Source organism: Barbus barbus (genome assembly GCF_936440315.1).
Source record: "Barbus barbus genome assembly, chromosome: 4".
Lineage (NCBI taxonomy): Eukaryota > Metazoa > Chordata > Actinopteri > Cypriniformes > Cyprinidae > Barbus > Barbus barbus.
This window is the reverse complement of record NC_136732.1, coordinates 20,169,467-20,197,146: the sequence shown is the minus strand read 5'-3', so window position 1 is coordinate 20,197,146 and position 27,680 is coordinate 20,169,467. Positions and strand designations below refer to the sequence as shown.

Below are 27,680 nucleotides of genomic sequence, written 5' to 3'. Positions count from 1 at the left end.
CACAGATTTTTGGATCACAGTCAAGTAGCATGTTTCAGCCAGCCTTGGGCATCTGTTTGTTTATCTGCTAATATAAGTTACGGTTTATGTCTGAACAAGTGAGGGGGTGGAAGACAGGAAAATAAAAGAAATGTTTTTGAACAATAATTATTCAAACTAGTCCACGCATTTAAAGTAAAGGCAAAAGAAGCATATAGGACTAATATGTTGAAAACTTAAAAGCAAATGAATAGAACTGGTATTATTACTTAAATCAAATAAGTGAAAATAACAAAAGAAAAGTGTTTAAACGGAACATTATTTTGCTCCAAGAACTCTAACTCACTGAATCACCTGACAATTGTTATACTAATCCCACTTTGTTTTAAACCATCTAATGTCACCTGGAAAAATCTGGACTTCAACAGGCTACAGCAGAACTTCTGGATCACTTCACTCCAGCAGCTCTCAAGTTCACTGTCCCATTGAAGCTTTTTTACTTCTCCGTCTAAACAACCTTGAGAAGGACAACTTGCGTTTGTTTTTAAACTTCTGAAGACCTACATCAAGAAAAAAAAAAAAAAAAGTTCAAAATGTTAAGTTTGCTTGAAGCAGCAGAGACCAAGATAAAAATGACAAGAGGAACCCAAGTTCTCACCCAGTCTTTGCATCATCTCATTCAACTGCTGATCTTCTTCCTCCTCCCTTAAAATGTGACGTATTACATTCACAAATGTGCTTTTGCAAACTTTTGCAAAATAGTGCATGCAAGTGAAAAATTATGCACATTTAAAAGTATGGTATTTGACATGGAGAGTGAAACGTGGTGTTTCCTCAGGACTTACCTTATCCGGTCCTCCTCCAGCCCTTCAACAATGGCGTTCCTTTCATTCACTATCTTCATCAGTCTGTTCAACAGATGGGTTTCCCTCTTCTTCTCATCCAAAGTCTTGACATGTTCTAATATGCAAACACACACACATATTATGGGTTCTCCTCAGGTGTTATAAAGAGTGCAAGTGCAAAATGAACGAATACCGCCATTACATTTACCCTTTATTATAGAATAGGATTAGTTGATATTTTTCAATTCCACTTTGCATCACTTTTCACATCCTGTTAAAAAATCACAATCATTACTGATGATTTGAAGCACGGACATGTCTGAGAATTGCTTCCATGCGTCACAAGAGATCCAAGAATAAACTTAATTTATAATTGGTGCCAATTTCTAAATGCACACTTGCCATAGCAACCAAAAGAGTAAAAATATAACCCACAAGGCAATAAATAAATAAATAAATACATTTATATATAATAAAATTAGAATATCAAAAGTTTTTCAGTAATACCATTCAAAAAGTGAAACTTGTATATTAGATTCATTCATTACACACAGACTGATATATTTCAAATGTTTATTTCCTTTAATTTTGATGATTATAACTGACAACTAATGAAAGTCCCAAATTCAGTATCTCAGAAAATTAGAATATTGTGAAAATGTTCAATATTGAAGATGCCTGATGCCACACTCTAATCAGCTAATTAACTCAAAACACCTGCAAAAGCCTTTAAATGGTCTCAGTCTAGTTCTGTAGGCTACACAATCATGGGGAAGACTGCTGACTTGACAGTTGTCCAAAAGACGACCATTGACACCTTGCACAAGGAGGGCAAGACACAAAAGGTCATTGCTAAAGTGGCTGGCTGTTCACAGAGCTCTGTGTCCAAGCATATTAATAGAGGGGCGAAGGGAAGGACAAGATGTGGTAGAAAAAAAAAAAAAAAAAAAAAAAAAAGTGTACAAGCAATAGGGATTAAAGATACCCAGGAGAGGATTGTGAAAAAAAAAAAAAACCCATTCAAAAATGTGGGGGAGATTCACAAAGAGTGGACTGCAGCTGGAGTCAGTGCTTCAAGAACCACCACGCACAGACGTATGCAAGACATGGGTTTCAGCTGTCGCATTCCTTGTGTCAAGCCACTCTTGAACAAGAGACCGCGTCAGAAGCGTCTTGACTGGACTGCTGCTGAGTGGTCCAAAGTTGTGTTCTCTGATGAAAGTAAAGTTTGCATTTCCTTTGGAAATCAAGGTCCCAGAGTCTGGAGGAAGAGCGGAGAGGCACATAATCCACGTTGCTTGAGGTCCAGTGTAAAGTTTCCACAGTCATTGATGGTTTGGGGTGCCATGCCATCTGCTGGTGTTGGTCCATTGTGTTTTCTGGAGGTCCAAAGTCAACGCAGCCATCTACCAGGAAGTTTTAGAGCACTTCATGCTTCCTGCTGCTGACCAACTTTATGGAGATGCAGATTTCATTTTCCAACAGGACTTGGCACCTGCACACACTGCCAAAGCTACCAGTACCTGGTTTAAGGACCATCTGTTCTTGATTGGCCAGCAAACTCGCCTGACCTTAACCCCATAGAAAACCTATGGGGTATTGTGAAGAGGAAGATGCAATACGCCAGACCCAACAATTCAGAAGAGCTGAAGGCCACTATCAGAGCAACATGGGCTCTCATAACACCGGAGCAGTGCCACAGACTGATCGTCTCCATGCCACGCCGCATTGCTGCAGTAATCCAGGCCAAAGGAGCCCCAACTAAATATTGAGTGCTGTACATGCTCATACTTTTCACTTGGCCAACATTTCTAAAAATCTTTTTTTTTTGCATTGGGCTTAATTGATATTCTAATTTTCTGAGATACTGAATTTGGGACTTTCATTAGTTGTCAGTTATAATCATCAAAATTAAAGGAAATAAACATTTGAAATATATCAGTCTGTGTGTAATGAATGAATCTAATATACAAGTTTCACTTTTTGACTGGTATTACTGAAATAAATCAACTTTTTCATGATATTCTAATTTTATGACCAGCACCTGTACACACACACACATACATACATATATATACACACATAAAATAATAATAATGCTCTACAATTTCACTTTAGAAACCCCCACTCCCCTATTTAGAAAAAGCAACATTTCCAGCTGGAAATTAATCCAACATGAGCACTGGAAGATTCTTCTAAAAAAAGAAAAAGAAAAAAAAAAAGCCACTTCCTGATAAACTGGCAATAAATATCAATCAGAAATGTAGGAGAAGCCACTGGATATAATAATTTCCATATAGGCTACAATAAATAGCTTGTGCCCCAGAGCGAGCAGACGAAACAAATGCGATCATTGCTTTCAGAGGGAGGCAATTATAAAACTACTTTGACGATAGACTTTGCTAAGGCATTTCAGAATGACCATAACATTTCAGATACTGTGCAACGAGATCGGTCCGCTGGTTAGTCAGGTTATGCCCTCCCATAGTGCAAAGTCACATTTATTTGGCAAATGTGTTTCAATCTCCCATTCTTCACATTAACTCTTTTCACACAAGTCAAAAACCATCTCAAGCGAGCGTAAGAACTTTGCAAATTAAGGGATTTTCATTCGAAATTTGCCATTTCCACCACTCGTTTCTTATGCGATACTTCAAAATGCGCATAAACAGATTGTTTTAGAGGAAGTGATCAATAGCTATGTTTCCTGTCTATTTCTAATGGGAAAAAAGTTGAGCGATATTGATATTACACTAGTTACCCTGGCTAATTTTCACCTGGTTTATTGATCAATCTCCTGAGCTCTCCTTCGACTCCAGGCTGCTGCTCCTCCAGATCTTGCGTTTTTGCTCTGAAAAAGATCGAGACTGCTGTAAGGACTGGTTTAAGAGCGAATATCTAGGTACAATGGCTATTTTTCTCCATTGCTTATTTTGTTTTAATTAAAGGGATAGTTCACCCAAAAAAATTATGTAATCAATTACTCACCCTCATATTGTTCCAAAACCATAAGACCTCCATTCGTCTTTGGAACACAAAGTAAGATATTTGATGAATTCTGAGAGCTCTCTGACCCTCCATAGACTGCAATGTAATTACAAATGATCAAGGTCCAGAAACGTAGCAAGGACATCGGTAAAATAATCCATGTGACATCAGGGGTTCAACCGTAATTTTACGAAGCTATGAGAATACTCTGTGGACAAAATACAAAAATAATGACTTTTCAACAATGTCTCCGCCACATCACCCTAGTGCCATTTTGGCGTGGCACAGAACAACATACATGGTTTACATATGTGATCCTCTCCAAAATGGTGCCAGGGTGACGCAGTGGAGACAAATTGTTGAATAAAGTTGTTTTTATTTTCTTTGTGTAGAAAAAGTATTCTTGTAGTTTCGCACAGTTACAGTTGAACCCCTGATGTCACATGATCTATTTTAACAATGTCCTTACTAAGTTTCTGAACCTTGATTGTTGCAATTACATTGCTGTCTATGGGAGGGTCAGAAAGCTCTTGGATTTCATAAAAAAATCTTAATTTGTGTTCCAAAGATAAGATGAACGGAGGATTTAAGGATTTGGAACGACATGAGGGTGAGTAATGACAGTAATTTCATTTTTAGGTAAACTATCCCTTTAAGCATTCTGAAAGTGTTTGCATCCAGAAATAGCTGCTAGACAAAAAGCGGGAAACAGTAGTTGCTGAGTCCAGGGATAACTTACATGTACATCAACTCTGACTCCCTCCGTACGTAGCTTTGTTTTTTCCGAATCAGGTTAAACCAGTCCACCATCAAGGGATCCATCAGAAGGTCCCCATGACCCTCTGTAAAACAGTCCAATGTCACAAAGGACAGCAAGGTCCTAACTGCCCCATTCATAAGAGACACTCCACCTCAAGCCACAATTTAAAGTGCTCTGGAGACAGGCATCTCCAAATACTAACTTTCAACCTCTATTTGAGCTATGATTGAATTCTATTTGTCGCCTAATAGAGCACTGTAATACGGTCTAAAAAGCATGTTTTCCCATTGACATTGCCTTGAGGTGGTACAAAAAAAACCCCAAAAAAAACAAACAAGTACAAATCACATGCGCGCGCACAAACTTAATTTGATCAAGTGGTGGTTTCGGCTTTGGTAGGACCGAGAGGCAGTCAGGTTCTATGAAATCCCACCGGCTGCTAGCAGCAGGACAGGTGACTGGAGCAGCGAGTCTGGAGATGATGTTACTGTGCCATGGTGACCTTGAAAAGAGCCAATCAAGTGCCCTTGCCCCATTCAGCTAGCAGCCTCTCATTGCAGCCCACCGCCGCTTCTCCATTTCCATCCCAGCATCCCTCAGGAGGAGAGGGAGCTTCCCCTGCGCCTCGCCTCATTTGGCCCTGGCAACTGGAATAGAGAGCCCTTTATTGGCCACAGCCTTCCCCTAAAGGCTACATCCGAATTCCGACTCCCAGGTGGATGGGCTCAGCTAACAGGTTTGGAATGAGTGCGCGACTCGCAGAGCTCAATGAACCACACACACACATATATACATATACATGAGGCTGCTACATGCTGTCTAAAACTCTCCAGATGTTCCTTTAGTTGCAATTCAAGATCCATTTGATGTCCCAACAAGCTTTTGTCCTAAACAACCTTGAAAAATGTTTTGAACCTTTAAAATTCAATAGAGACTTCGACTTGGGAGTAATACGGAATGCTGCTATTACATTAAATTGTAACATCTAATCTCAAACCTTCTTCGTAAATGCGAAGCCTCCTCTCCAACTCCACCCCTTCATTTTCCAGATCGTACAGCTTGTTCTCAATGTCTTGCAACTCTTTTGAGATCTGATCTGGTGTGATCAGTGTTGGGAGTAACGGCGTTTAAGTATAACGGCGTTACTAACGGCGTTATTTTTTCATTAACGGAGTAATCTAATTAATTACTTTTCCCATCGTTGCAACGCCGTTATCGTTACTGAGAATGTAAAGTGGCGCGTTACTACAATTTGGTTGAATAAAGCGCGAGGAGGTGTCACGCTTTGGCTACACATCAGCTGCCCGGAGAGAGCAGTGGTGGGGATGATGTCACCGTTGCAAATGCGATGATGATTGGCTGGGTGGGCGGATGCCCTGCTCACGCTCTCTCATTGCACGCTCTTACTACCACTAAACACACAAGACCGCGACAATGGCGACGAGCCAGGGAAATTCAAAGGTAGCGTTTTCTAACTGGAAGTACCGGCACTACTTCTCAATCATGAAAATTAAAGGCAAGAATGTGTATGTAACATGCACGCTATGCCCAGGGAAAAAACGTTATCCACGTCTGCATCAAGTAACTCAAATCTAATGAAGCACCTTACATCAACCCATTAATTAGTTAGTTAATCTACATTGAGAGTTAGATAGTGCTCTGTTTATTGTGCAATAATATACAGGTACAGATAATTGCACTACTTAATGGCCAGATCTTCCTTTGTTTCTTTTTACCCAAGTTTACAGTTGTGTCTTAGTTTTGCACTTGATTGCAAAGTGTGTGAATAGCTGAATATTATTTTCAATATTTAATTTTGTTACTGTACTGAATATTTACGAGTTGGATAGTGCTCTGTTTATTGTGCAATGAACAGAGCACTATCCAACTCGTAAATATTCAGTACAGTACAGATAATTGCACTACTTAAAGGCCAAATTTTCCTTTGTTTCTTTTTACCCAAGTTTACTTTTTTGGGTATTTGGTTTTGTACTTGAATGCAAAGTATGTAAATATTATTTTATTTTCAATATTTAATTTTGTTACTTTACGGAATATTTAAGAGTAGGATAGTGTTCTGTTGTTTACATTTGTGTGTCTTAATTTTGCACTTGAATTTTATTTTCAATATTTATTTTCTATATGGTTTTATTTCTATGCATCATATGGCAGGCTGCAATCTGTTGAGTTCAAATAAATACCAAATGCTCTAAAATACTGTATATAGTGTTTTTATTCTTCAATCAGTTAATATAAACGTTAAAGATGTTATAGAACGTAACAGCGTTATAGAACATAAAAAATAACGCCACAGTTACTTTGCTGAGTAACTAATTACGTTTACAGTGTGGTAACTGAGTTACTAACTCAATTACTTTTTGGGAGAAGTAATTTGTAACTGTAACTAATTACTTTTTTAAAGTAAGATGACCAACACTGGGTGTGATGTAGCAAGGCTTCATCTGAAAAGATAAATAATGTAACCATGAAAACCATGGGTAGGACATCTTTAATTTAGAAGAGATATTCCTGAGACTATTATACATTCCTGAGATTAGTTTACAACTTCTGCAATAACTTACAGTAGGCAAGCTTGTTTCATGCAGCAAGCTGTTTGTAGATGAAATATTTCCATTGTCGTAACCTAAAGTGAAAAATACTGCTTTTTAGTGTATATGAAAAGCTGAAGGACAAATCTGACTAAATGGACATCAAACATGCAAAAGAGGTTTGAAATAATAGTCCACAACTATTCTCTTTACCTGTATGGAAAACAGAGGCTTGGTCAATCCGCCTATGGTCTTTATTGAATTTGTGAAAAAAAAAAAAAAAACCCCTGACTATAATAAATTGGGAAAAAAAAGAAATAAAGAGGTACTAATAATATAGCATTAAAGTAAGATGTAAGAGATCTATATATATATATATATATATATATATATATATATATATATATATATATATATATATATATATATATATATATATATACACACACACACATACATATATACACACACATGCACACACCTCAAAAAATTAGAATAGTGAAAAACTGAATTTTTTAGTAACTTATTACAAAAAATGAAACTTTCATATATGTTTTACATTCATAACATGTAAAGGAAGACATTTCAAAAGTTTGTTTTAATTTTGATGATTAGAGCTTACAGCTCATGAAAGTCAAAATCCAGCATCTCAATATATTACAATATTTATATTTGAGTTTCATTAAACGATCATCTCTACAGTATAAATTCAGGGCATCTCTTGTTCTTTGAAACCACAATAATGGGGAAGACTACTGACTTGGCAGTGATCCAGAAGACGAACATTGACGCCCTCCACAAAGAGGGTAAGTCACAGAGGGTCATTACTGAAAGGTGTGGCTGTTTACAGAGTGCTGTATCAAAGCATATTAAATGCAAAGTTCACTGGAAGGAAGAATTTGGATAGGAAAAGGTGCACAAGCAACAGGAATGAACGCAAGCTTGAGAATACTGTCAAGCAAAGCCGATTCAAACACTTGTAAGACTTTCACAAGGAGTGGACTGAAGCTGGAGTCACTGCATCAAGAGTCACCACGCTCAGACGTCTTCAGGAAAAGGGCTACCAAGCCACTTCTGAACCAGAGACAACGTCAGAAGCGTCTTACCTGGGCTGTGGAGAAAAAGAACCGGACTGTTGCTCAGTGGTCCAAAGTCCTCTTTTCAGATAAATTTCCTGTAGTAAATGTTCCAAATAGTAGAGCATGGCGCTAGCAACGCCAAGGTCATGGGTTCGTTTCCCAGGGAAAGCAAGAGCTGATAAAATGTAAAAACTAACTTGAATGCAATGTAAGTCGCTTTGGATAAAAGCGTCTGCCAAATGCATAAATGTAAATGTAAATAAATTTAAATTTTACATCAAATTTAAATCAATGTCTGGAGGAAGACTGGAGAGGCACAGAATCCAAGCTGCATGAAGTCCAGTGTGAAGTTTCTGAAGTCAGTGATGATTTGGGGTGCTGTGACGTCTGCTGGTGTTGGTCCATTGTGTTTCATCAAGTCCAAAGTCAATGCAGCCGTCCACCAGGAGATTTGGGAGCACTTTAGCTTCCATCTGCTGAGAAGCCTTATGGAGATGCCGATTTGCTTTTCCAGCAGGACTTTAGCACCTGCCCACACTGCCAAAACCACTTCCTAATGATTTGCTGACCATGATATTACTGTGCTTGATTGGCCAGCCAACATGCCTGACCTGAACCCCATAGAGAATCTATGGGATATTTTCAAGAGAAAGATGAGAAACAGTCGATCCAACAATACAGACGAGCTGAAGACTCAATAGCGCCTCAGCAGAGCCACAGGCTGATCGCTTCCATGACATTCCTCACTGATGCTGGAGTTTGTGCTAAAGGAGCCCCGACCAAGTATTGAGTGCATAAATGAACATACTTTAAAGAACTTGAACTTTTCTGCTCAGCAAATCCTTTTTTTGATTGATCTTAGGAAATATTCTAATATTTTGACTTTCATGAGCTGTAAGCTCTAATCATCAAAATAAAAACCTTTTGAAAATGTCCTTACATGTAATGAATCTAAAATATATATGAAAGTTTCACTTTTTGATATAAATAAAAAAAAAAAAAAAAAAAAAAAAAAAAATTTCATGATATTCTAATTTTTTTTTAGATGCACCTGTATATATGCACACATATACATATATATATGTGTGTGTGTGTTGTCAAAAATATCGATATTTCGATAAATATCGATACTGAAATATCTGAACGGTACCAATATTAATTTAAAGAAGTATCGATACACCGATACTAGCCGAGCTGTCACTTTCACTTCTCTCCAAAGGCGCGTGGACAAGCACCACACGTGACCGCACTCGTCTCCTTCGCTCTGGTTAAATAGCAAAAGTGAAGCGAATAGAAAGATGACTGCTCTGGTTGTTAAAGAACACAGCAGGAGCGCTATCTGTAGGATCTATGATCTCCGCGATGCAGAGAACGCCACGGAATCCAGTCATAAAAACGGAATTTACAGTTTAACGCGGAATGTCACGGAATTTGTCAAAGTTTGGATGAATTAATCAAAAGTAGGTCATTACACAAATCAAATCGCGATATGGACTAGTATCTGTAAATATTAAGCTGCAAAAGTGGATTTAAATATGAATCCTGCATGTTCTGCGCGTCTCTGTGTGAATGTGCTGCACGTGCGGTTTTGTTTACTAATGTGGCGCTCGCGGTGATTTCAGCGTCTGCCGTCTCAATGAGGACATAAATACATCAACAATATCTCCAGAACTGATCTGAAAGGCACTTTACGAGCATTTTACCATTTAATTTGAGTAAAACTAGCGTCATATCATACACACACAGAACTTTAAAAGTATTCACGGCAACCCGTCAAAATAAAAGTTCGGTTTAACTTAGCCTATTAAAGACGTGCCAGAAATAGGCTATATTACTATTATTTAGTAGAATGTACATACTACTACTACTGTTATTTTTTTTTAAAGAAATAATCACAAAATATTTTAATTTTAATAGTAAATCCCCTTTATCCCATTTGCCAAAAATGTAAATGTTTAATTATCATTAATTCAAATATAAATTAATTAAAATAGTTTTATGCCTTCATCTGATATCCAGTAAAATTTAAATACACAACACAGAATTTCTGAGGGGGAAAACATTTCATAAGGCTACTGTAAGAATAAATAAAAATTGTTTGTATGCATTCAAATAATAGACATGCTAAAACACAGAATTTGGTAACAATAAAACATAAGGTGAGAAAAAAATAAAACATTTCATACGGCCCTAAACGTGTCATTTTTGTTACACTTTTAATAAATTAAACGTTAAATTGTATAATTTTCACGATTTTAATGAATTAGACATGCTTTTAGATTAATAGCATTTAATTTGACCATAAAAAAAAAAAAAAGTCCAGAAAAATTAAAACGGAACAAAACGGAATCCAGAAAAATTAAAATGGAAAAAATTTAATGTAGAAAAAAATAAAACTGAATTTGGGGAAAAATAAAACGGATTTCATAGGGCCCTATATCTGGAAATATTTTGGTTATGAAGCAAATGAGAATATCAACAAATAGAACTTTGGATTTTAATTAGTACATGTATTAGTAAACGTTAGTTTCAATTAACATTTAACTAAGATAAATAAAAGATTAATAAATAAATCAACAAGTGCAGTACCTCAAGACATTTTTTTGTTCATGTAAAATATACCGCATGTCCTCGACTTGTTACATTTATCTTTAAATTAAAAAAAATTACCCCCTTAATATTGTGGCAGTTTTTTTCTCCGTGGTATCGAAAATGGTATCGAATATCGATATTTTTCAAGGTATCGTATCGAAGTTAGAAATTCCAGTATCGTGACAACACATACATATATATATATATATATATTAATATTACTCACCTAAAGGATTATTAGGAACAGCATACTAATACTGTGTTTGACCCCCTTTCGCCTTCAGAACTGCCTTAATTCTACGTGGCATTGATTCAACAAGGTGCTGAAAGCATTCTTTAGAAATGTTGGCCCATATTGATAGGATAGCATCTTGCAGTTGATGGAGATTTGTGGGATGCACATCCAGGGCACGAAGCTCCCGTTCCACCACATCCCAAAGATGCTCTATTGGGTTGAGATCTGGTGACTGTGGGGGCCATTTTAGTACAGTGAACTTATTGTCATGTTCAAGAAACCAATTTGAAATGATTCGAGCTTTGTGACATGGTGCATTATCCTGCTGGAAGTAGCCATCAGAGGATGGGTACATGGTATCATAAAGGGATGGACATGGTCAGAAACAATGCTCAGGTAGGCTGTGGCATTTAAACGATGCCCAATTGGCACTAAGGGGCCTAAAGTGTGCCAAGAAAACATCCCCCACACCATTACACCACCACCACCAGCCTGCACAGTGGTAACAAGTCATGATTGATCCATGTTCTCATTCTGTTTACACCAAATTCTGACTCTACCATCTGAATGTCTCAACAGAAATCGAGACTCAGACAGGCAACATTTTTCCAGTCTTCAACCGTCCAATTTTGGTGAGCTCGTGCAAATTGTAGCCTCTTTTTCCTATTTATAGTGGAGATGAGTGGTACCCGGTGGGGTCTTCTGCTGTTGTAGCCCATCCGCCTCAAGGTTGTGCGTGTTGTGGCTTCACAAATGCTTTGCTGCATACCTCGGTTGTAACGAGTGGTTATTTCAGTCAAAGTTGCTCTTCTATCAGCTTGAATCAGTCGGCCCATTCTCCTCTGACCTCTAGCATCAACAAGGCATTTTCGCCCACAGGACTGCCGCATACTGGATGTTTTTCCCTTTTCACACCATTCTTTGTAAACCCTAGAAATGGTTGTGTGTGAAAATCCCAGTAACTGAGCAGATTGTGAAATACTCAGACCGGCCCGTCTGGCACCAACAACCATGCCACGCTCAAAATTGCTTAAATCACCTTGAATGAACCTTTCTTTCCCATTCTGACATTCAGTTTGGAGTTCAGGAGATTGTCTTGACCAGGACCACATCCCTAAATGCATTGAAGCAACTGCCATGTGATTGGTTGATTAGATAATTGCACTAATGAGAAATTGAACAGGTGTTCCTAATAATCATTTAGGTGAGTGTATATACACACACACACACTTAGTATCAGATGAAGAATTTATTTAAACTTAAAGAAATAATGTTTGCAATTTCATGCTTACTTGACATCACCGACCCGTGGCGAGGTTGTTTTGGAAATGAAGGTTTATGACATGTCTGAGAGGGCAAGATACATGAGGACAAGGAACAGTCAGGTTTAGAACCTATGGACAGAAGAATAAGATCATCATAAATGCGAATCTTACCATGCTACAACTGATGATGTGGGCCTGGACTTACCCTGCACACCACAGGTCTCTCCCAAACAGAAGACAACAGGTTTGAATGGCTGGAGAGGGGCAGAGATGCCTTGTGATGTACATGGTCCGTTTTTACCTAAACGGGTGAAAGAGGGAGTAAACTTCAGTCAGTATTTGGTATTTGAGAAACAAGTTTGCTCTTAATAGTGATGAGACCAGCTTACCACAGGTACCCTGCTGCTGTTCCCTTCTGGGCTTCGGGGCAACATTGATGGAGCAACAAGAGTTGTTAAATTTGGAGGCGGCTGGAGCATTTTGGGCTGTCAAACAATGGTCACTTTCGTTTTTTCCAGAAGTCAACGGGATATCCTTGGCATTATCTGGAGATCTATCAAAAGCAAACTAACCTTACTACACTGAAAATTTGTGGTGAAACAGTTTCCACTCAGAAATGCCTAGTAAACCTACAAAGTAATGGCAAATAACATTGAATTAAACATTACATATTTTTTGTAAAACTTTATAATCTAGGTTACATTTACAACCTTCAAAAGACGCAAAAGCATCATTTTATACCAACATGCAGTAAGCAGGCCCTCACCTTATATACAGCAGGTGCAAACAAAGCTAAAAAAACGATCATCTGAGGAACTCAAAGTAAGAGCATAGCATTTCAGGGGAGGTTGGTTTAGGCGCAGCACTCCTTGGGACTGGTGAGGACTGGGGATAGTGTGAGTGGATGCACTCTGAGGCAGTCAAACACTATGGGAGAGGCAGGAGGCATCCGCCGGCTAGAGGATGGATACATGAAAGGCCCCACTGTCAGTACTCCAGCTCTGAAGTGTCATTGCAGCTCACACCCGAGTGACTCTGCCTGCTTCCCCTCGTGTGGATTAGAAAGCATTAGGGATAACTAGGCTGATCGAACTTACTGGAGTCTTGGTCCATTTGGAGCTGCCTTTGGCTTTGATCTCCAGTCAGTTGGGGCTTCGCAGCTCTGAACATCTTTGGCTGAAGCCGAGAGAAGAGAAGAAAATTACAGCAAACAAAAAGCACAAGCTGCACAATATCAAATTATGCCATTCGAAGCCATGCTGTCAAACTGAAAAGACAAAAATACTACAGGGTGGAAATCAGTCTTATCAGTCAGGAATAAGATTCAGTCTTATTCCTGTGGGCTACATGAAAAACAATGGATGCTGACCCATGGCTTAATTTAACCTCTTTCCTGCCTATATTCTCGTCTTATTGCGTATGCTAATGTTTCTCATGCGACCTTTAGAAAGCATTTAAAAAAAAAAAAAAAAAAAAAAAAAAAAAGAACAATCCATAAGAGCAAAGGTCATCTGTGAGTGAACACCACCTTTGGCAGTAGAAAGCAGCTGGGATGGAGGTCTGCTGTGCTCCTTGCTGATGGCACCGAGGTAGAGGGATTCTTTGGAGTTCATGCCGCTACTGCTGATAGCAGAGCTGGTTGATGTGGCCTGATATGAGCTCCTTCCTGTTGCATCTCGTCCAAGTAACGCATGCCTCCAGCTAGAGACTTCAGCAGAAGTGCATCTGATTTTTAGCCTGGGAGAGATGGTAACAAGTGTCACATACATTCAGCATTCACACTATGATCATACATACAATAGATGCACCAGCTGTACACTACCGTTTAAAAGTTTAGGGTCACTAAGATTTCTGTATTTTTTTCCCAGCAAAGACACATCAAATCAAATGAGTCAGTAATACACTTAAATACTGTACTTTTGACTGTTCTATTCAAAGATTCCTGAAAAAACACATGAAGCAGCACAACTGTTTTAATATTGAAACAGGATCATGTGACACTGGAGACTGGTGTAATGATGCTAAGTTATTTTCTATAATACTATCTGGACAATATTCATTTGCACTTTTTATACTGTATTTGTAGAGACTTCAAAAACATTTAAACGATCCCAAACTTTTGAATAGCAGTGAACTATAGAATGATATTTGCTTCCAAAACACTTCTCCCCAAGCATTCATTAAAACTTTATACAGTATTCTTAATGTCTCTAAACCCAGTTAAAGGATCGACACTGGCCACACCCTGCTGTAAACCATGACAGTAATCACTCGTTAGACACTCACTGCCTCTGTGCTCCTGGGTCAGAATTAAGCGCATTGTTGTTATTTGTGTTTCCTTCAAGTAGTCTTCCGTTTGTCTGGGCACTGGTTTGGTCTTTCTCCTCCATCTTCAATCTTGTGTTCTGATTGGTGCAGGACTCTGAGTGGCCTGACTGCTGTCTTGTGGGTCGATCCTCTGCTGCTGGACCACCGGACTGAAAGAACTTCTGCCTGGCTTCCTGAGTCCTCTGAGCAGATGCAGTCCATGACTGCAGAACGGGACTGAGCTTCACTGGTCTGGGCGCAGCTTTGATGGGGGCAGATAATACAGAGGTGTAGCGCTGTGAAGATGGTTGATCTCCACTGTCAGATTTGGCCACCAAATCAGCAAGCGTAAAGCCACTGCTCTTGAGAGGCTTCACTGTAGGCTTGAAGCCATTTTGGCCATGTTGGTGAATAGTGCAGACCAGTGAGCCAGCATCTGCTCCCAGTTTATATGCCCCAGATTTCAGTGTGCCATAGCATACACTACACCTGTTTAAAAAAAAAAAAAAAGTATCGTTGCATTACATTAGTTGTTACAAGGCAATAAAAGGACTAAACTGCAGTCACAGTACATGCTAAAGTTGAATACTTATCAATACTTATGCAAAATAATAGTGATGGCTCCCAAGCACCACGAACGAATACTCACTTAAAGCAGCTCCGGTGGTAGAGTTTTCCATCCACCAGGTGTCTCTGGACCAGATGTACATGATTTCCACACACCGCACAGTCACCTTTTAATGTGCCGGTTTTATTTGAACTGTCCACCAAAACAGTTTTCTGAAAAAGGGGAGAATAATAATAATAATAATAATAAATAAAAAAAATTTTTTTTTACATAAAATAGATAATTTAAATATAAATTAGTTATAAATTATAAATTAAGTTATATAAAAAATTAAACCGTAAGCAAAGACAAATCTCTCTGCAAGCTTAAAAAGAAACATAACTGAATCATTAATTTTTATTAGACCAAATCACTCTGAAACTGAATAATCAAGGGAAAGCGGAATTGACACCTCAGCATCTCTGTGTGGTTGTGGAGATCTCGCTCCAAGTGGCATGATGGGCGCCGGCACACATTTTGGCCCTGGAGATTTCTGCCAGTCCGTGCCAGTCTGCTGAGCTGGAGTAGCTACAACGTGCTTCTCTGGAGCACTTTTCTGGATGTTAAGAGATGGAGGAAGGTTGTCTCTGATATTTTTTGGCATTTCAGTTTGAGGAGGACGGTTCTCTGTATTTGTTTTAAGATTGTGGTTTTTGGCAACCACAGGCAGATTCTTCTTCTCTGATGGCACCTCCTTTGAGTCCTCAGCGTGCCGCTTGATACCTCCTACTCCCCCGACTGAGGGAAAAAAAGCCATTGAGAAGAAAGACTAAGATATACAAATACTTTAGATAAAGCAGTCACACACCAACATTATTTCTGCAGTATACAGCAAAGTTGACGGTAGCCATTGACTTCGATAGTGCAGAAAAAAATACTATGGAAGTCCATGGCTACCATCAACTGTTTGGTTACCAACATTTTTCAAAGTATCTTTTGTGCTCAACAGAAGAACAAACTCAAACAGGTTTGGAATGGCATGAGGGCGAACTATCCTGTAGTTACAAAACAGATTTTAGTTGCAGAGTGGTCTTAATTCAGCTAAACGGAACTGTTGGATTTACCATATTAAAATATTTTTAATTTACAGTTAAAAATTACAGTTTTAACTTGTAAAACATGCATTTGCAAGTGTATAATTTTCTCTATATATTTTCAAAATAATTGTTCTAGCAACCATAGCTGCCATTTTTTCCTCCAGTAAAAAAAGGATTTGTTTGTTTTTTTACAGTGTAGAATACCTAGACAAGATGTGCAATACACGGTGGATCACTTTAAGATAAATACTGTATTCCACAATGCAACACACAGCTTGACTCATTTCATCCAATGGTCCAAAGTTTTTACACAAAGTTTAAAAAGAAATAAATAGAAAAATTCAGGGATAATTGGGTGGTAGCAGAGTTAAACATGCAATGTAATGAGGTCTTGTAACTGTTGCATACTTGTTAGAAATGTTTGTGGCAACATACATGCTTCACATTCTGCATACTACGCTTTACTTTTAAATAGTGTGTGTTCTAGTGCTTTTACATTCTGAACATAGTACAGTATTCAGATAAGACAATGTCCTTACAAAAAAAAAAAAAAAATAAAAGTAAAAGCCTTTTTACTCAAACACGGTCTTGGTGGATAAACACAGTCTTACTTGGCGAGCGGCCGTGGAAGTAATTATAGTATTGTGAGACATATGTAAGGATGCTGAGCCTGTCTGGGACAGGCAAAGCCACCATGTCCTCTGCATCCAGAAGAGCTGGGATTCCCAGATGATCTTCAGCCACACGGAACGCCTGGAGCACATCACATGACACAAATCAGCCATTAAGTTCACAGCTACAACACCACATAACAGGAGGATGAATCCATACAGAACACAATCTGACGACCACAACGACTAAAGACAAACACCCTGCGTTTATAACCATTGAACATGCTCATTCAACATGACCTCATATGATTGTTTCAGGCCGCTGATATCACGCTGTGGAAACTGTTTTCTAGGGGAAAGGCACTTGGCCAATTAACTGTAAACACAGACAAGGCACAAAAAAGGAAGACGTCAGAAATAGAATAGGCCAGTAAGCAGCACAATCTGGCTCCACATCAAGACGGCCCGGGCAGGGAGCACATAATGAATAGCACATTTCCTGTGCACGCAGCAGCCTGGGAACGGGGATAGGAGAGGGAGATACCAGGCCATTGTTTAGGACTGACCTGGACACACTCATTAAATTTTACAGGACAGCTGAGGAGGGAAGGCATATTCTCCATGATGCAGCTGCAACTTCCTGTTTCTCTTTTGTGTTACAGCACTGAGGGGATGACAGTATGAAAAACATTTCAAGTACATACTGGCTGGGTTTAAACAGCACACTGGTAGAAGTATCGACATTTACATGCACCATATTCTTTGGTGTTTAAATTCACAGATGAACTATGAACATTTGTAAAGGCAGTAGTAGAACAGAGGTAAGTTAATCTTGACGGAGAGGATCAGGTGCCCTGTGGATGACTGTCACCCTTCTGTATAATGCATTAACTGGACAGAATCCACACAGCTCGGGTTCAAACTACAGCTGAGTGCCGTCTATAGAAGTGGTGAGGGTTTGTAATAGATCTCAGAGTCTGTGGCTTGTAATCTACAGTTTCCAAGGAAGCAACGTGAGGAAGAGCTCATCATTTAGGAGAAAAATTCCCAGTTGTGGCACATCTGACAGGGATGAAAAATAATTAGGTCACTGGTCCTGATCGGACAGCATCCCTACCCTCAAATGCAAATTAAATCTTACATGTAAAGCTTACACCATCAGAAAGAAAATTGTTGGTTCAGACAGTTAAATTAACAATTATACAAACATTTATACATGCCAATGTACCAAATATTCTCTCTGCAAATCTGGAATCTACCAATGTAGAAAAGTTCATAAACTGAAAATTACAAGTTGCCTGTGAACAATAGATCAAATGATCAAAGCATAAGTGTGGAAACTATCTAAATTGTGTAGTAATTACTCACTGGGGAAAAAAGTAAACTGAGCCCTGAAAAATAAAATTGGATGGTTTAGGACAATATTCTTCCCTCTTACCAAGTTCACAGAGTACAAGCTTGAAACTTTAGACGGGTCACTGCAAGGTAATGTTTGCAGAAACTAAAATATATCTTTGTGCCAAAGCTATGGCTGGAAGACTTGACCCATAAATAAGCTCTTTTACTGAGCAACAAGTCTCATCCATTTAAGAACTCTGCAAACATTAGATCACATGCATTTCACAAGCTGAAAGAAGAGAGTCTTAAGTGCTCTTCTTCATGTCAATATGCGAGAAACAAAGTATAAGTACATAGGGCTGGGTTAAAAACAAACATCCAGCCAACATGACAAAAGTGTGCATTATCACGGGACTGTAGCAAACACAATGCACAGGATACAGCTAAAACTAACGGCAAAACACGCAAGCTATGGGTCACCCAGGTCAAACAGAATAACTTACCATGTGGTTGTTGTAATAAACATTGTCTTTGGAGAGGGACTCAAAGTTTCTGCAAGAAAACAAGAACATGAGTCACCAGATAGATACCATGAGAAAAGTTACAATACAATGCTGATGCCAAAGTAAGCTGATGAAAGTTTAATAATAACAGTTTTTAAAAGGTCACAAAACCAACAATATTACAATTTTACATTAGTAGGCCTAAAAAACAAAATGAGGCTGAGAACGAATAAATAGTGAGTGTATACAGTATGGGCAGGTGACCCAACATGCCCATAGATTGTGATCAAGATTTTGGGTTAAATGTTAATGTAGTGTCACTTGAATTAATAAAGGAAAGTGTAAATCTTGGATCCTATGATTACTCTCCATTTTCACTTATTCTTGTCTCTATTAGTTCATTCAAAATAGTCCTGTAATGAGTCATACAAATATCCCATGTAGTCTCTATAAAGTGAAGTAGTACATCCCGGAAGAGTATGCGGTCCTAATTCCATTGCAGCATAATGAATTACAGTGGCTTTAGAAATAATACATTTTCACACTTAATTTTACTCACTCATCTGTAAACAAATAATTATAAAGCCCAGAACTAACTTTTTCCTTTTTGCAACTGGTTTCTAGGGGATTGTGATTTAATGGATGTATTTAATGAAAGCAGGTCCATTTCAAGTCAAATGACTCTAGTAGTGAACAAGCTCCACAATATACACACACATACATATATTTATCTATTTATTTAGCCTGGCCACAACCAACTGAAACAAATGTCTGGGTATAGTACAGCACTAAATAAACGTATAAAAATGCCATATCCCATTTAAAACTCGTGATGCTTGACAAATAACATCTTTGAGCTACGCAATGTTATCCTCATCAAGACTTGTTTGGTAGGCTACCTTACACAAATCTAAAAAAAAGAGTCTTGGACAACTTCTGTATCCTAATCAGTGACAATTTAGAAATAAACGACTCTTACATGAGGTCCGGTCTGAATTTGTGGATGAGCGCGCAGAAGGCCAGTCCATCTCTGAAAGAGGTGCTCATGTTGCTGATGGTCACATCTCTGTATCCCTCGCACTGATTCTTGCACCACTGCTGAAGCGCCTTGATAGCCGCCATCCTCTCCAAAAGCACTCACTTAATACCAAAACGCACGGCAGAGAGAGTCTATTAAATAACAGAAAAGAAAAAAAAAAAAAAAAAAAAAAAAAAGCGCGTTCGACGAAGTAACTGAGCTTGGAAGAAAATGAGAGGGGAGACACGGCGGGAAGTCCCAATGAAATGAAGCGGATATGAGCTGTAACAGGCGTCTCCTCAGAGCTGTTCACTTCAGCAGAGCAACTACTGCACCTGTGGAACAGAGTAAATGAAGGGGGAGGAGCCTCAAATCATCAATAATTAAACGCTAATTGCTTTTTTCTTTCTTTTTAAGGAGTCTGTTTCGCTCGTTATTATATCTGTGTTATATGGCAAGCATATCCTTTAAAAAGGACTTGTGGAAAGTGAAAATTAAGGCCTACTTCAGAAAAACATTCCTGTTTTGCAGTGCATTTTCAAGTTCTTATCATGTGGGAAACTTAACATAGCCTACTGGTTAAAATATTAAATTCAAATTTGTTAGGAAATAATTTGTTATTTTGACATAAAATCAGAATTAGGTTAAAGCAGCTGAAAAATGCACTTAATATCTATATTACTTTCAGTATAGGCTACATCGATCATTAATTTGTTGTAATTTGTATTATCTTGGTATGCATATTTGACAGACAGACAGACAGACAGACAGACAGACAGACAGACAGGCAGACAGACAGATAGGCAGACAGATAGATAGATAGATAGATAGATAGATAGATAGATAGATAGATAGATAGATAGATAGATAGATAGATAGATAGATAGATAGATAGATAGATAGACAGACAGACAGACAGGCAGACAGACAGATAGGCAGACAGATAGATAGATAGATAGATAGATAGACAGACAGACAGACAGACAGACAGACAGACAGACAGACAGACAGACAGAGACAGACAGACAGGCCTAGATAGATAGATAGATAGATAGATAGATAGATAGATAGATAGATAGATAGATAGATAGATAGATAGATAGATAGATAGATAGATAGATAGATAGATAGATAGATAGATAGATAGATAGATAGATAGATAGATAGATAGATAGTGTTTGTTTAACAGTGATAATGAAGGGTTTTTTCCTCAGTGAAATCCTTTTCCAAATGTTTACGTTATTATTTTGCATTCCATCCTTTTAGATATTCTTTATAAACTAATATATAAAAAAATTCAAAAGGTTAAATGAATTTAAGTATTTAAATAAATTTCAAGTTATCAAGATGTAAGCAAATTTGCTATCGCTGACTGAGCAATGACTTTAACTCTTTATTCTGTCCTAGTAAATAACGAAGCTGAGTAATAAAGTTTCAATGCCTCAGCTCGACCAGACTATATATCTGAAAGCCCTGTGTATGCTTTATAAAAAATACTTCTTTAAACTGCAACAAAAGCACATTCATTTGTTCAAGCACATTGTTCATAAGGTACTTCATTACAAGAATGACCCATATTTTTATGACACAGGCAGTGTAAACGTGGAATATGTTTATGATGAAACCACAGGGGGCTGCAGAGGATGTTTACAACCATCAGCATAAATCAGTTCAAATTATTGTTGCATGAATATGAATGTTTACAGTTGCCTCTTAACAAGGTCAGACTGTCCACCTCATTTGCATAGGCGAATACAAACCCTGGTAAATAAAGCAAAAAATAAATAAAAAAACCTTTTAACATTATGCCTGTTTTATTTGAACAATAATAAAATGGATATATATTCATTTAAATGGTCTAAACTTTACTTAATAAACATAATATCTGCAATTAACAGCACAGTTTCTTTCATTTATCCAATTAAAGTCTCTTGTGTTGCTGTCCCGAATGTATATAATCCTAGTGTAGACAGAAATACCATCACCGTTCAGCTGAAGAGAGGTAGAGAGAGATTGCTTTCAGTGTAATTTCAGATGATCCACCTCCTCTGATGGTTTTAAGTTTGACTTAGGTAACCCACGGTGAGCATCTCAAATTTTGGATGGGTGCACAATCAATGGGATTATTTATAGCTTGACAACAAACTTCAGAAAGACGGAAACCTGAGTATGAAGAAGCTGTGACAATCTGAGCTACTCGTTACACACCAAATCCTCTTCCAGATTTCACATGCATGATATTCTCATCGACCGTTTGATCAAACAGACCTGCTTAAACAAGATGCCCTTAAAAGAGGACCCTGTTGCCCAGAGGAGGGCACTCTTACTCCACACTGGCTCAGAGAACTAAAGACCTAAAGACTAATGCAATTTCAGGCTCTTCAACACCAGCTTTGGCCACACAGCCATTGCATAAAGCTGACTTTTCTGCTGATCCCACAGGAAATTCCCTAACTGAGAACCTTTAAATTCATTTGACATGAAGCAGGTACTCTGTCCATATTTTCAGATATACCAGCGGCATCCTGCATTTCACAAGTTCTCAAGGACAAACATTTCCCAGGATTATCTGAAGTGGATTTAAACAGATAGTCCACTCAAAAATCTAAACTCTGCATCATTAACCAAACAATTTCAGGTCCCATATTTGATGTCCATACTATGGAAGTCAATGGGACCCAAACCCTGTTTGGCTACCAGCATTCTTCAAAATACCTTCTTCTGTGTTCCACTGAAAAAAATAAAAAAATAAGCAAGTCATACAGGTTTGGAACAGCATGAGGGTAAATGATGACAGAATCTTCATTTTATGGTTGAATGATCCCTTTAGGTAGCAAATGTTCTTGAAAAACATGTCAATGTTAAGCATGAAACATGAAATTAAAAAGTGATTTCCAAAAGCATGCAATAATTACAGTATATGAACAAATGTTCAGCACAAATTACATATGTAAAGTGTATTGCAATCTTTAAAAAGCACATTTATCAGAAAAGGCAGTCATTTTCCAGTCGTCCCTATTGTGTTTATGGAGGGCTTGTGGCAGCTTGCAGACATCCTGTGTTTTCACGCAGGGTAACAGGATAGCTGATAGAGGAGCTGGCCATCGATGAGATCACCATGAGCTTCCTCTTTTAGCTCCTCTTGTTCACTAGCTGTCAGTCCAGTAACATTTGAGAAAACTACCTTTCCTCCACTGTAGGCATAAAGTGAAGCAAGCAATCTTCAAAAAGTTGAAAGATTAGTTTTAAAAGCTGTATATAAATTTCTGCTTATAATAAAGAAAAAATAAATAAATTAAGAAAAGAGTAGACACATATAACTTCACATTTGTCTGTATAGTAAAAAAAATAAAAAATTTGATGAGTTGATATGAACCCTTTTCAAAGACTGAGATGACGTGTTTCCACAGATATTGTTTTATATTTTCATTTTTAAAACATTTATTACACTATAGGTTGTGTTATATTATACTGGCATTAAATTACATAAAAATTAACACTGCTGGGTGTTTTTTTTAACACAACTGCTAAGGGAATGATGGCAAATTTGACATCTTTCTCTCTTCTGACCAACGTAATCAATCTCGTGTTTTTTCTCGTTTGTTAAGCCATAGAAACACCATCATGCATTTTTCTTTTGTTATTAGGGTAAATGGGAACACACACACACAAAAAAAAAAAACATTTGCAGTAGTTTCTGTTCATCCCCTATAGAAGTTTACCCAACTACGATGACTTCTACTTCTGAGAATCCCGGAAATTTGAAAAGGGTCCATTGGTTTCACAGATAATCCATGACATTGTGACAATCTAAGAGTAAAGAAATGTGTGTTTGGCTGCTCTCAGTCACATTGTTTAACCTCATTGCTTGTGTAATTGTGCATAATAATAAATAATAAATTGAATGGGATTTCTAATGTGTCCTGTGTGATTCTGAGGTAATGTATAATGGCTGCATCTGTTTCAGTCTCTGTCCAGGCCTGCGGCAGATACCCGTGTCTTCATCTGCCTCTCTCTGCTGGCCTTGGCCACAGTGCTGTGGATCTCTGCCTCATAGTCCCTGGCCTTCGCCCTCAGTTTGGCAATGCTACAGCAGCGGAAGTCTTCTGGACTTGGTTCCTCTGACCCCTCCTGATCTCTTGGCTGCTGATGCATGTCGTTAATGGGGCTGTGGATAGTTGATGAAGACGGTTTGGACCAAGTGGGGCTTCCCTTCTCGTGTTTCATGTCCCAGCCTGGGCTGCTGCTGCTGTGGAGCTCTGGAGCTGTGCTTCTGCTGGACGAATGTACCGGTCTGTCGTCACTGTCGCGTCGGCCGCATTGCTCTCCTGCCTGGCTCTGGAGCTTCATCTGTCTGCGCATTTTAGCCCTGCGGTTTTGAAACCAGACCTATGGGAACAAAGGGAAAAATATTGTTATTTTTATTGTGTGTTAGATTAAATTCTGCAAATTTTCACAGTATTAGTGTTGATATTGGTCTCGTTATTCAATTTGCTTTTCAAATATATATGTTTTTCGTATCTTAAGAATTGTTAGTGCAAAAAATAGGAAAATTACTTAATTTGGAAAATCTAAACTCATTAAGAAAATCTAAATAGTTTTTTCTTTCTTACGGTTTTGCTTCTCAAGTAGATTTTTCTTATTCTAAGTTTTTTTAGTAGAAATTATATAAAAATAACTAAGAAAATCATTAGGAAAATCAAAATTCTTTAAGAAAATCTAAATAGCTTTTTTTGTTCTTTTCCCAGTTTTGCTTCTTTATTAAGAATAAATAATAAAACAATATTTACTAAAACAAATATTTTATATATACACACCTAAGAAAATCATTTAAAAAATATATATTAATTGAGAAAATGTATTTATTTTAAAATTATTATTTTTATTTTTTTTCATTTTACAGTTTGCCTCTCAAGTAGATTTCTCTTATTTTAAGAATTTCTAGCAGAAAAAAGACTTCGGAAAGTAAATATGAACTCATTAAGAAAATCTTAAGAGTTTAATTTTTTTTGTTCTTTTCCCAGTTTTGCTTAATATAAAATGTATTTTATTATTATTTATTTATTTATTTTATTTTTGTTTTACAGTTTGCCTCTCAAGTAGATTTCTCTTAAATAATTTTTAGCAGGAAAAAAAGACTTCGGAAAGTAAAAATTAACTCAAAGTTTTTCTCATTTAGTATTTTAGTAGAAAAATACATATATAAATGACTCATTAAGAGAACCAGAGATTAAGAAAATCATTAGGAAAATGCTCATAAAAAAAAAAATATATATATTTTTTTTGCTTTGCCTCTAAAGTAAATTTCTTTTAGTCAACAAACAGGGAAAAAAAGATTTTTAAAAAATCAAAAATTATTATAATAATTTTTATTATTATTTAGAAATTTCTAGATGTTATTATGTCACTACAGCATTTCCTCACTGAAAATGTTAGGGACAAAACACAGCACTTTAAAAAAGAACAATGCTGCAAATTTTGTAATAATAAATAAAAATAAGATAATAATAATCTTTTCAATGGTTCAGAGAAATATTTAGTAAATATTCATATTATCCCATGCATCACAACAGTCAAAGAGAGCGACACAATGGCAACCTGCACTCTGGCCTCTATCAGGTCCAGTCTGAGGGCCAGGGCTTCTCTCATGAAGACGTCTGGGTAGTGGGTGCTCTCGAAGGCCTTCTCCAGCTCCTCCAGCTGCCAGCTGCTGTAGTTGGCCCGAGCGCGCCGCTGCTTCACTGGCCGGGGTTCATCTGGAAGCCACATTGCAGCCACCAATTAGACAATTTCCAGAGCCTGACAAGGAACTAATGGCTCTAGATTGGATAATTAGCGCAGCGTTCATTAAGCCCTCTTCAGCAGAGCCGGATAATTGATTGTTAGTTACGAGTTGTTAGCCAATCCTTTGTAAACATTTTGAATCCTATTAAATACTGTAAAATGAGGATGGACAATTATGAGACAATATGATTCACAAATGGCCTCTCTTAATGAACGCTACACATATGTATTATTAAGAGCAAATCACCTAAATAAATATACAACACTCAGAGCTATTTCACCAGTCAAGCTTTTTGCCATACAACACATTATATAAGAGAGCAATCTTATCTAAAAAGTTTTATTTACACAGCTTTATTGATTATTAGCCAGTTATTAAACTGTAAGTGATTGTAGTCAGTTTCTTAATGTCTCTTGTATCACTATGTGGCCTCTTTCTTCACACATAATAAAGTGATTTCAACGCAAAATAAATATTTAATGTCCATATACATTTTTAAAAAAACTTTTATTTAAAAAAATAACTTGAGCCTCTAACACCAAAACTTTCTAAAGTCTATCTACTTTTTTATTTATTTTAAAAATAATAACTTGACCCTCTACACCAGTGGTCAGCAACAGGCGGCCCGTGGGCCAAAAGTGGCCCGCCAGTAATAATATCTGGCCTGCGCCCGTAGCCAGATTATTTTGATAGCGGCTGGTTCTGAAATAGATCTGTCATGACAGCAACAGTTACTCACAATCAGAGTATATGAGCGGAGAGATTTTGAATGGAGCTCGACACCGCCACACAAATGTGGCTTTTTGTTAATGACTGTCGCAGGATTTTACACAGAGTAACAGCTCACTACCAGTTACAAAATACACTGGAACAGTCAGTCACAGGCAATTCTGGTTGCATTTTTCATCAATTAATATCTTAAATTATCCTTTGACTATATTCTGGCCTGTCAACTAGTGGTGAATTTGTTTTTTTGGCCCGATGGCAAACTTACTTACCGACCCCTGCTCTACACTACTGTAGTAGTGCTCTATCTACTGGTTTTCTATTTATTTATTTAAAAAACTTGACCCTCTAACACTAGCACTTTTTTCTATTCTATCTAAATGTCTTATTTTATTCATTTATTATTTGTTTTATTACTTGCTTTTTTATTCATTATAAAAAACTTGACCAGCTAACACTAGCACTTCCTTTTCTATTTTATCTAATAGTTTTCTTTTATTTATTATATAAAAACTAGACCCTCTAACACTAGCACCTTCTATTCTTTTTATATTCTATCTACTTGCTTTTCTAATTCATTATACAAAACTTGACCCTCTAACACACAATCTATATTCTATTTCTATTTTACCTACTTGTTTACTTTTATTAAAAAAATACCTTGAGCCTCTAACACAAATACTCTCTAAAGTATTTTCTACTTGTTTATTTTTATTTATTATTAAAAAAATAATACAAATTACTTGAGTCTCTAACACTAACTCTCTCTGATAAAAGTTCCCCAATTTTTGTTTTTCATGAAAATAAAAATGTAATTTAAACCAAATAAATAAATGAAAGATGGCATTTAAGATGTCATATGTAAGACTGGCTCACCGATATTCTCAGCATGTTGTCCTGTGGACCGAGTGGCCAACAGCAGAGCCTGTTTGCAGGGCTCGGGCTGCAGGTAACTGCGCAGGAGCTCGTAGCTGAGCAGAGGCCCGGGGATGAAGATCTGAGGTGAGGTCAACCTGCTGGGAAACGCCGGGAAGAAGTGTGCCGCCGAAGAGTGGAAGACTGCAGAAGACAGAGGAGACACCAAGTGCCCAGTGCCAAACATGGCCCAAGTTCAGCAAGGTCCAGAAAGAGCTCCAGAAAAAGACGTATGTATGTGATAAACTGAAGTGTTACAGAAGAACAAACTAGAGATCCAGCTCCAAGAGAACTTCCTAGTAGATCCAGAGTCACTACAACTTTTCTCACCTGAGTCAGGTGTGAGTCCCACCCTCTCTCTGAGTCACTTGACTCACCTATGACCACTAATCCTAGTAAAACAGGCTTTGAAAGAAATCACCCAATCATACGGGACCATTGATTCCATGCTTCATTTAAGAGAGGCTTCTTACACCAACACTCTTCAGCAGACATCCAACGGTGACACCTAATGCCTCCTAATCCACACCTCGGCTACTCT

At 37.6% G+C, this 27,680-nt stretch overlaps 2 protein-coding genes across 2 annotated transcripts; both read right to left on the bottom strand.

The window, feature by feature from the left end:
• Positions 1–453: 453 nt before the first annotated feature.
• On the bottom strand, positions 454–19,817 carry LOC306868221 (MICAL-like protein 2; the record flags this gene model as incomplete). The annotated part of the gene is made up of 16 exons (XM_079414304.1): positions 454–539; positions 638–684; positions 825–939; positions 3,602–3,675; positions 4,552–4,654; positions 5,570–5,668; positions 12,498–12,593; positions 12,682–12,845; positions 13,390–13,468; positions 13,821–14,029; positions 14,579–15,088; positions 15,249–15,379; positions 15,619–15,944; positions 16,855–16,996; positions 18,696–18,744; positions 19,675–19,817. 16 exons carry the CDS (start codon positions 19,815–19,817, stop codon positions 454–456), a joined length of 2,373 nt encoding a protein of 790 aa, XP_079270430.1.
• Positions 19,818–22,522: 2,705 nt separating this feature from the next.
• On the bottom strand, positions 22,523–27,680 carry LOC306865960 (uncharacterized protein). Its single transcript, XM_079410837.1, has 3 exons — positions 27,101–27,680; positions 25,312–25,469; positions 22,523–24,102 (listed from the first exon to the last, which is right to left on the bottom strand). Exons 1-3 carry the CDS (start codon positions 27,324–27,326, stop codon positions 23,677–23,679), a joined length of 810 nt encoding a protein of 269 aa, XP_079266963.1. The 5' UTR covers positions 27,327–27,680; the 3' UTR covers positions 22,523–23,676.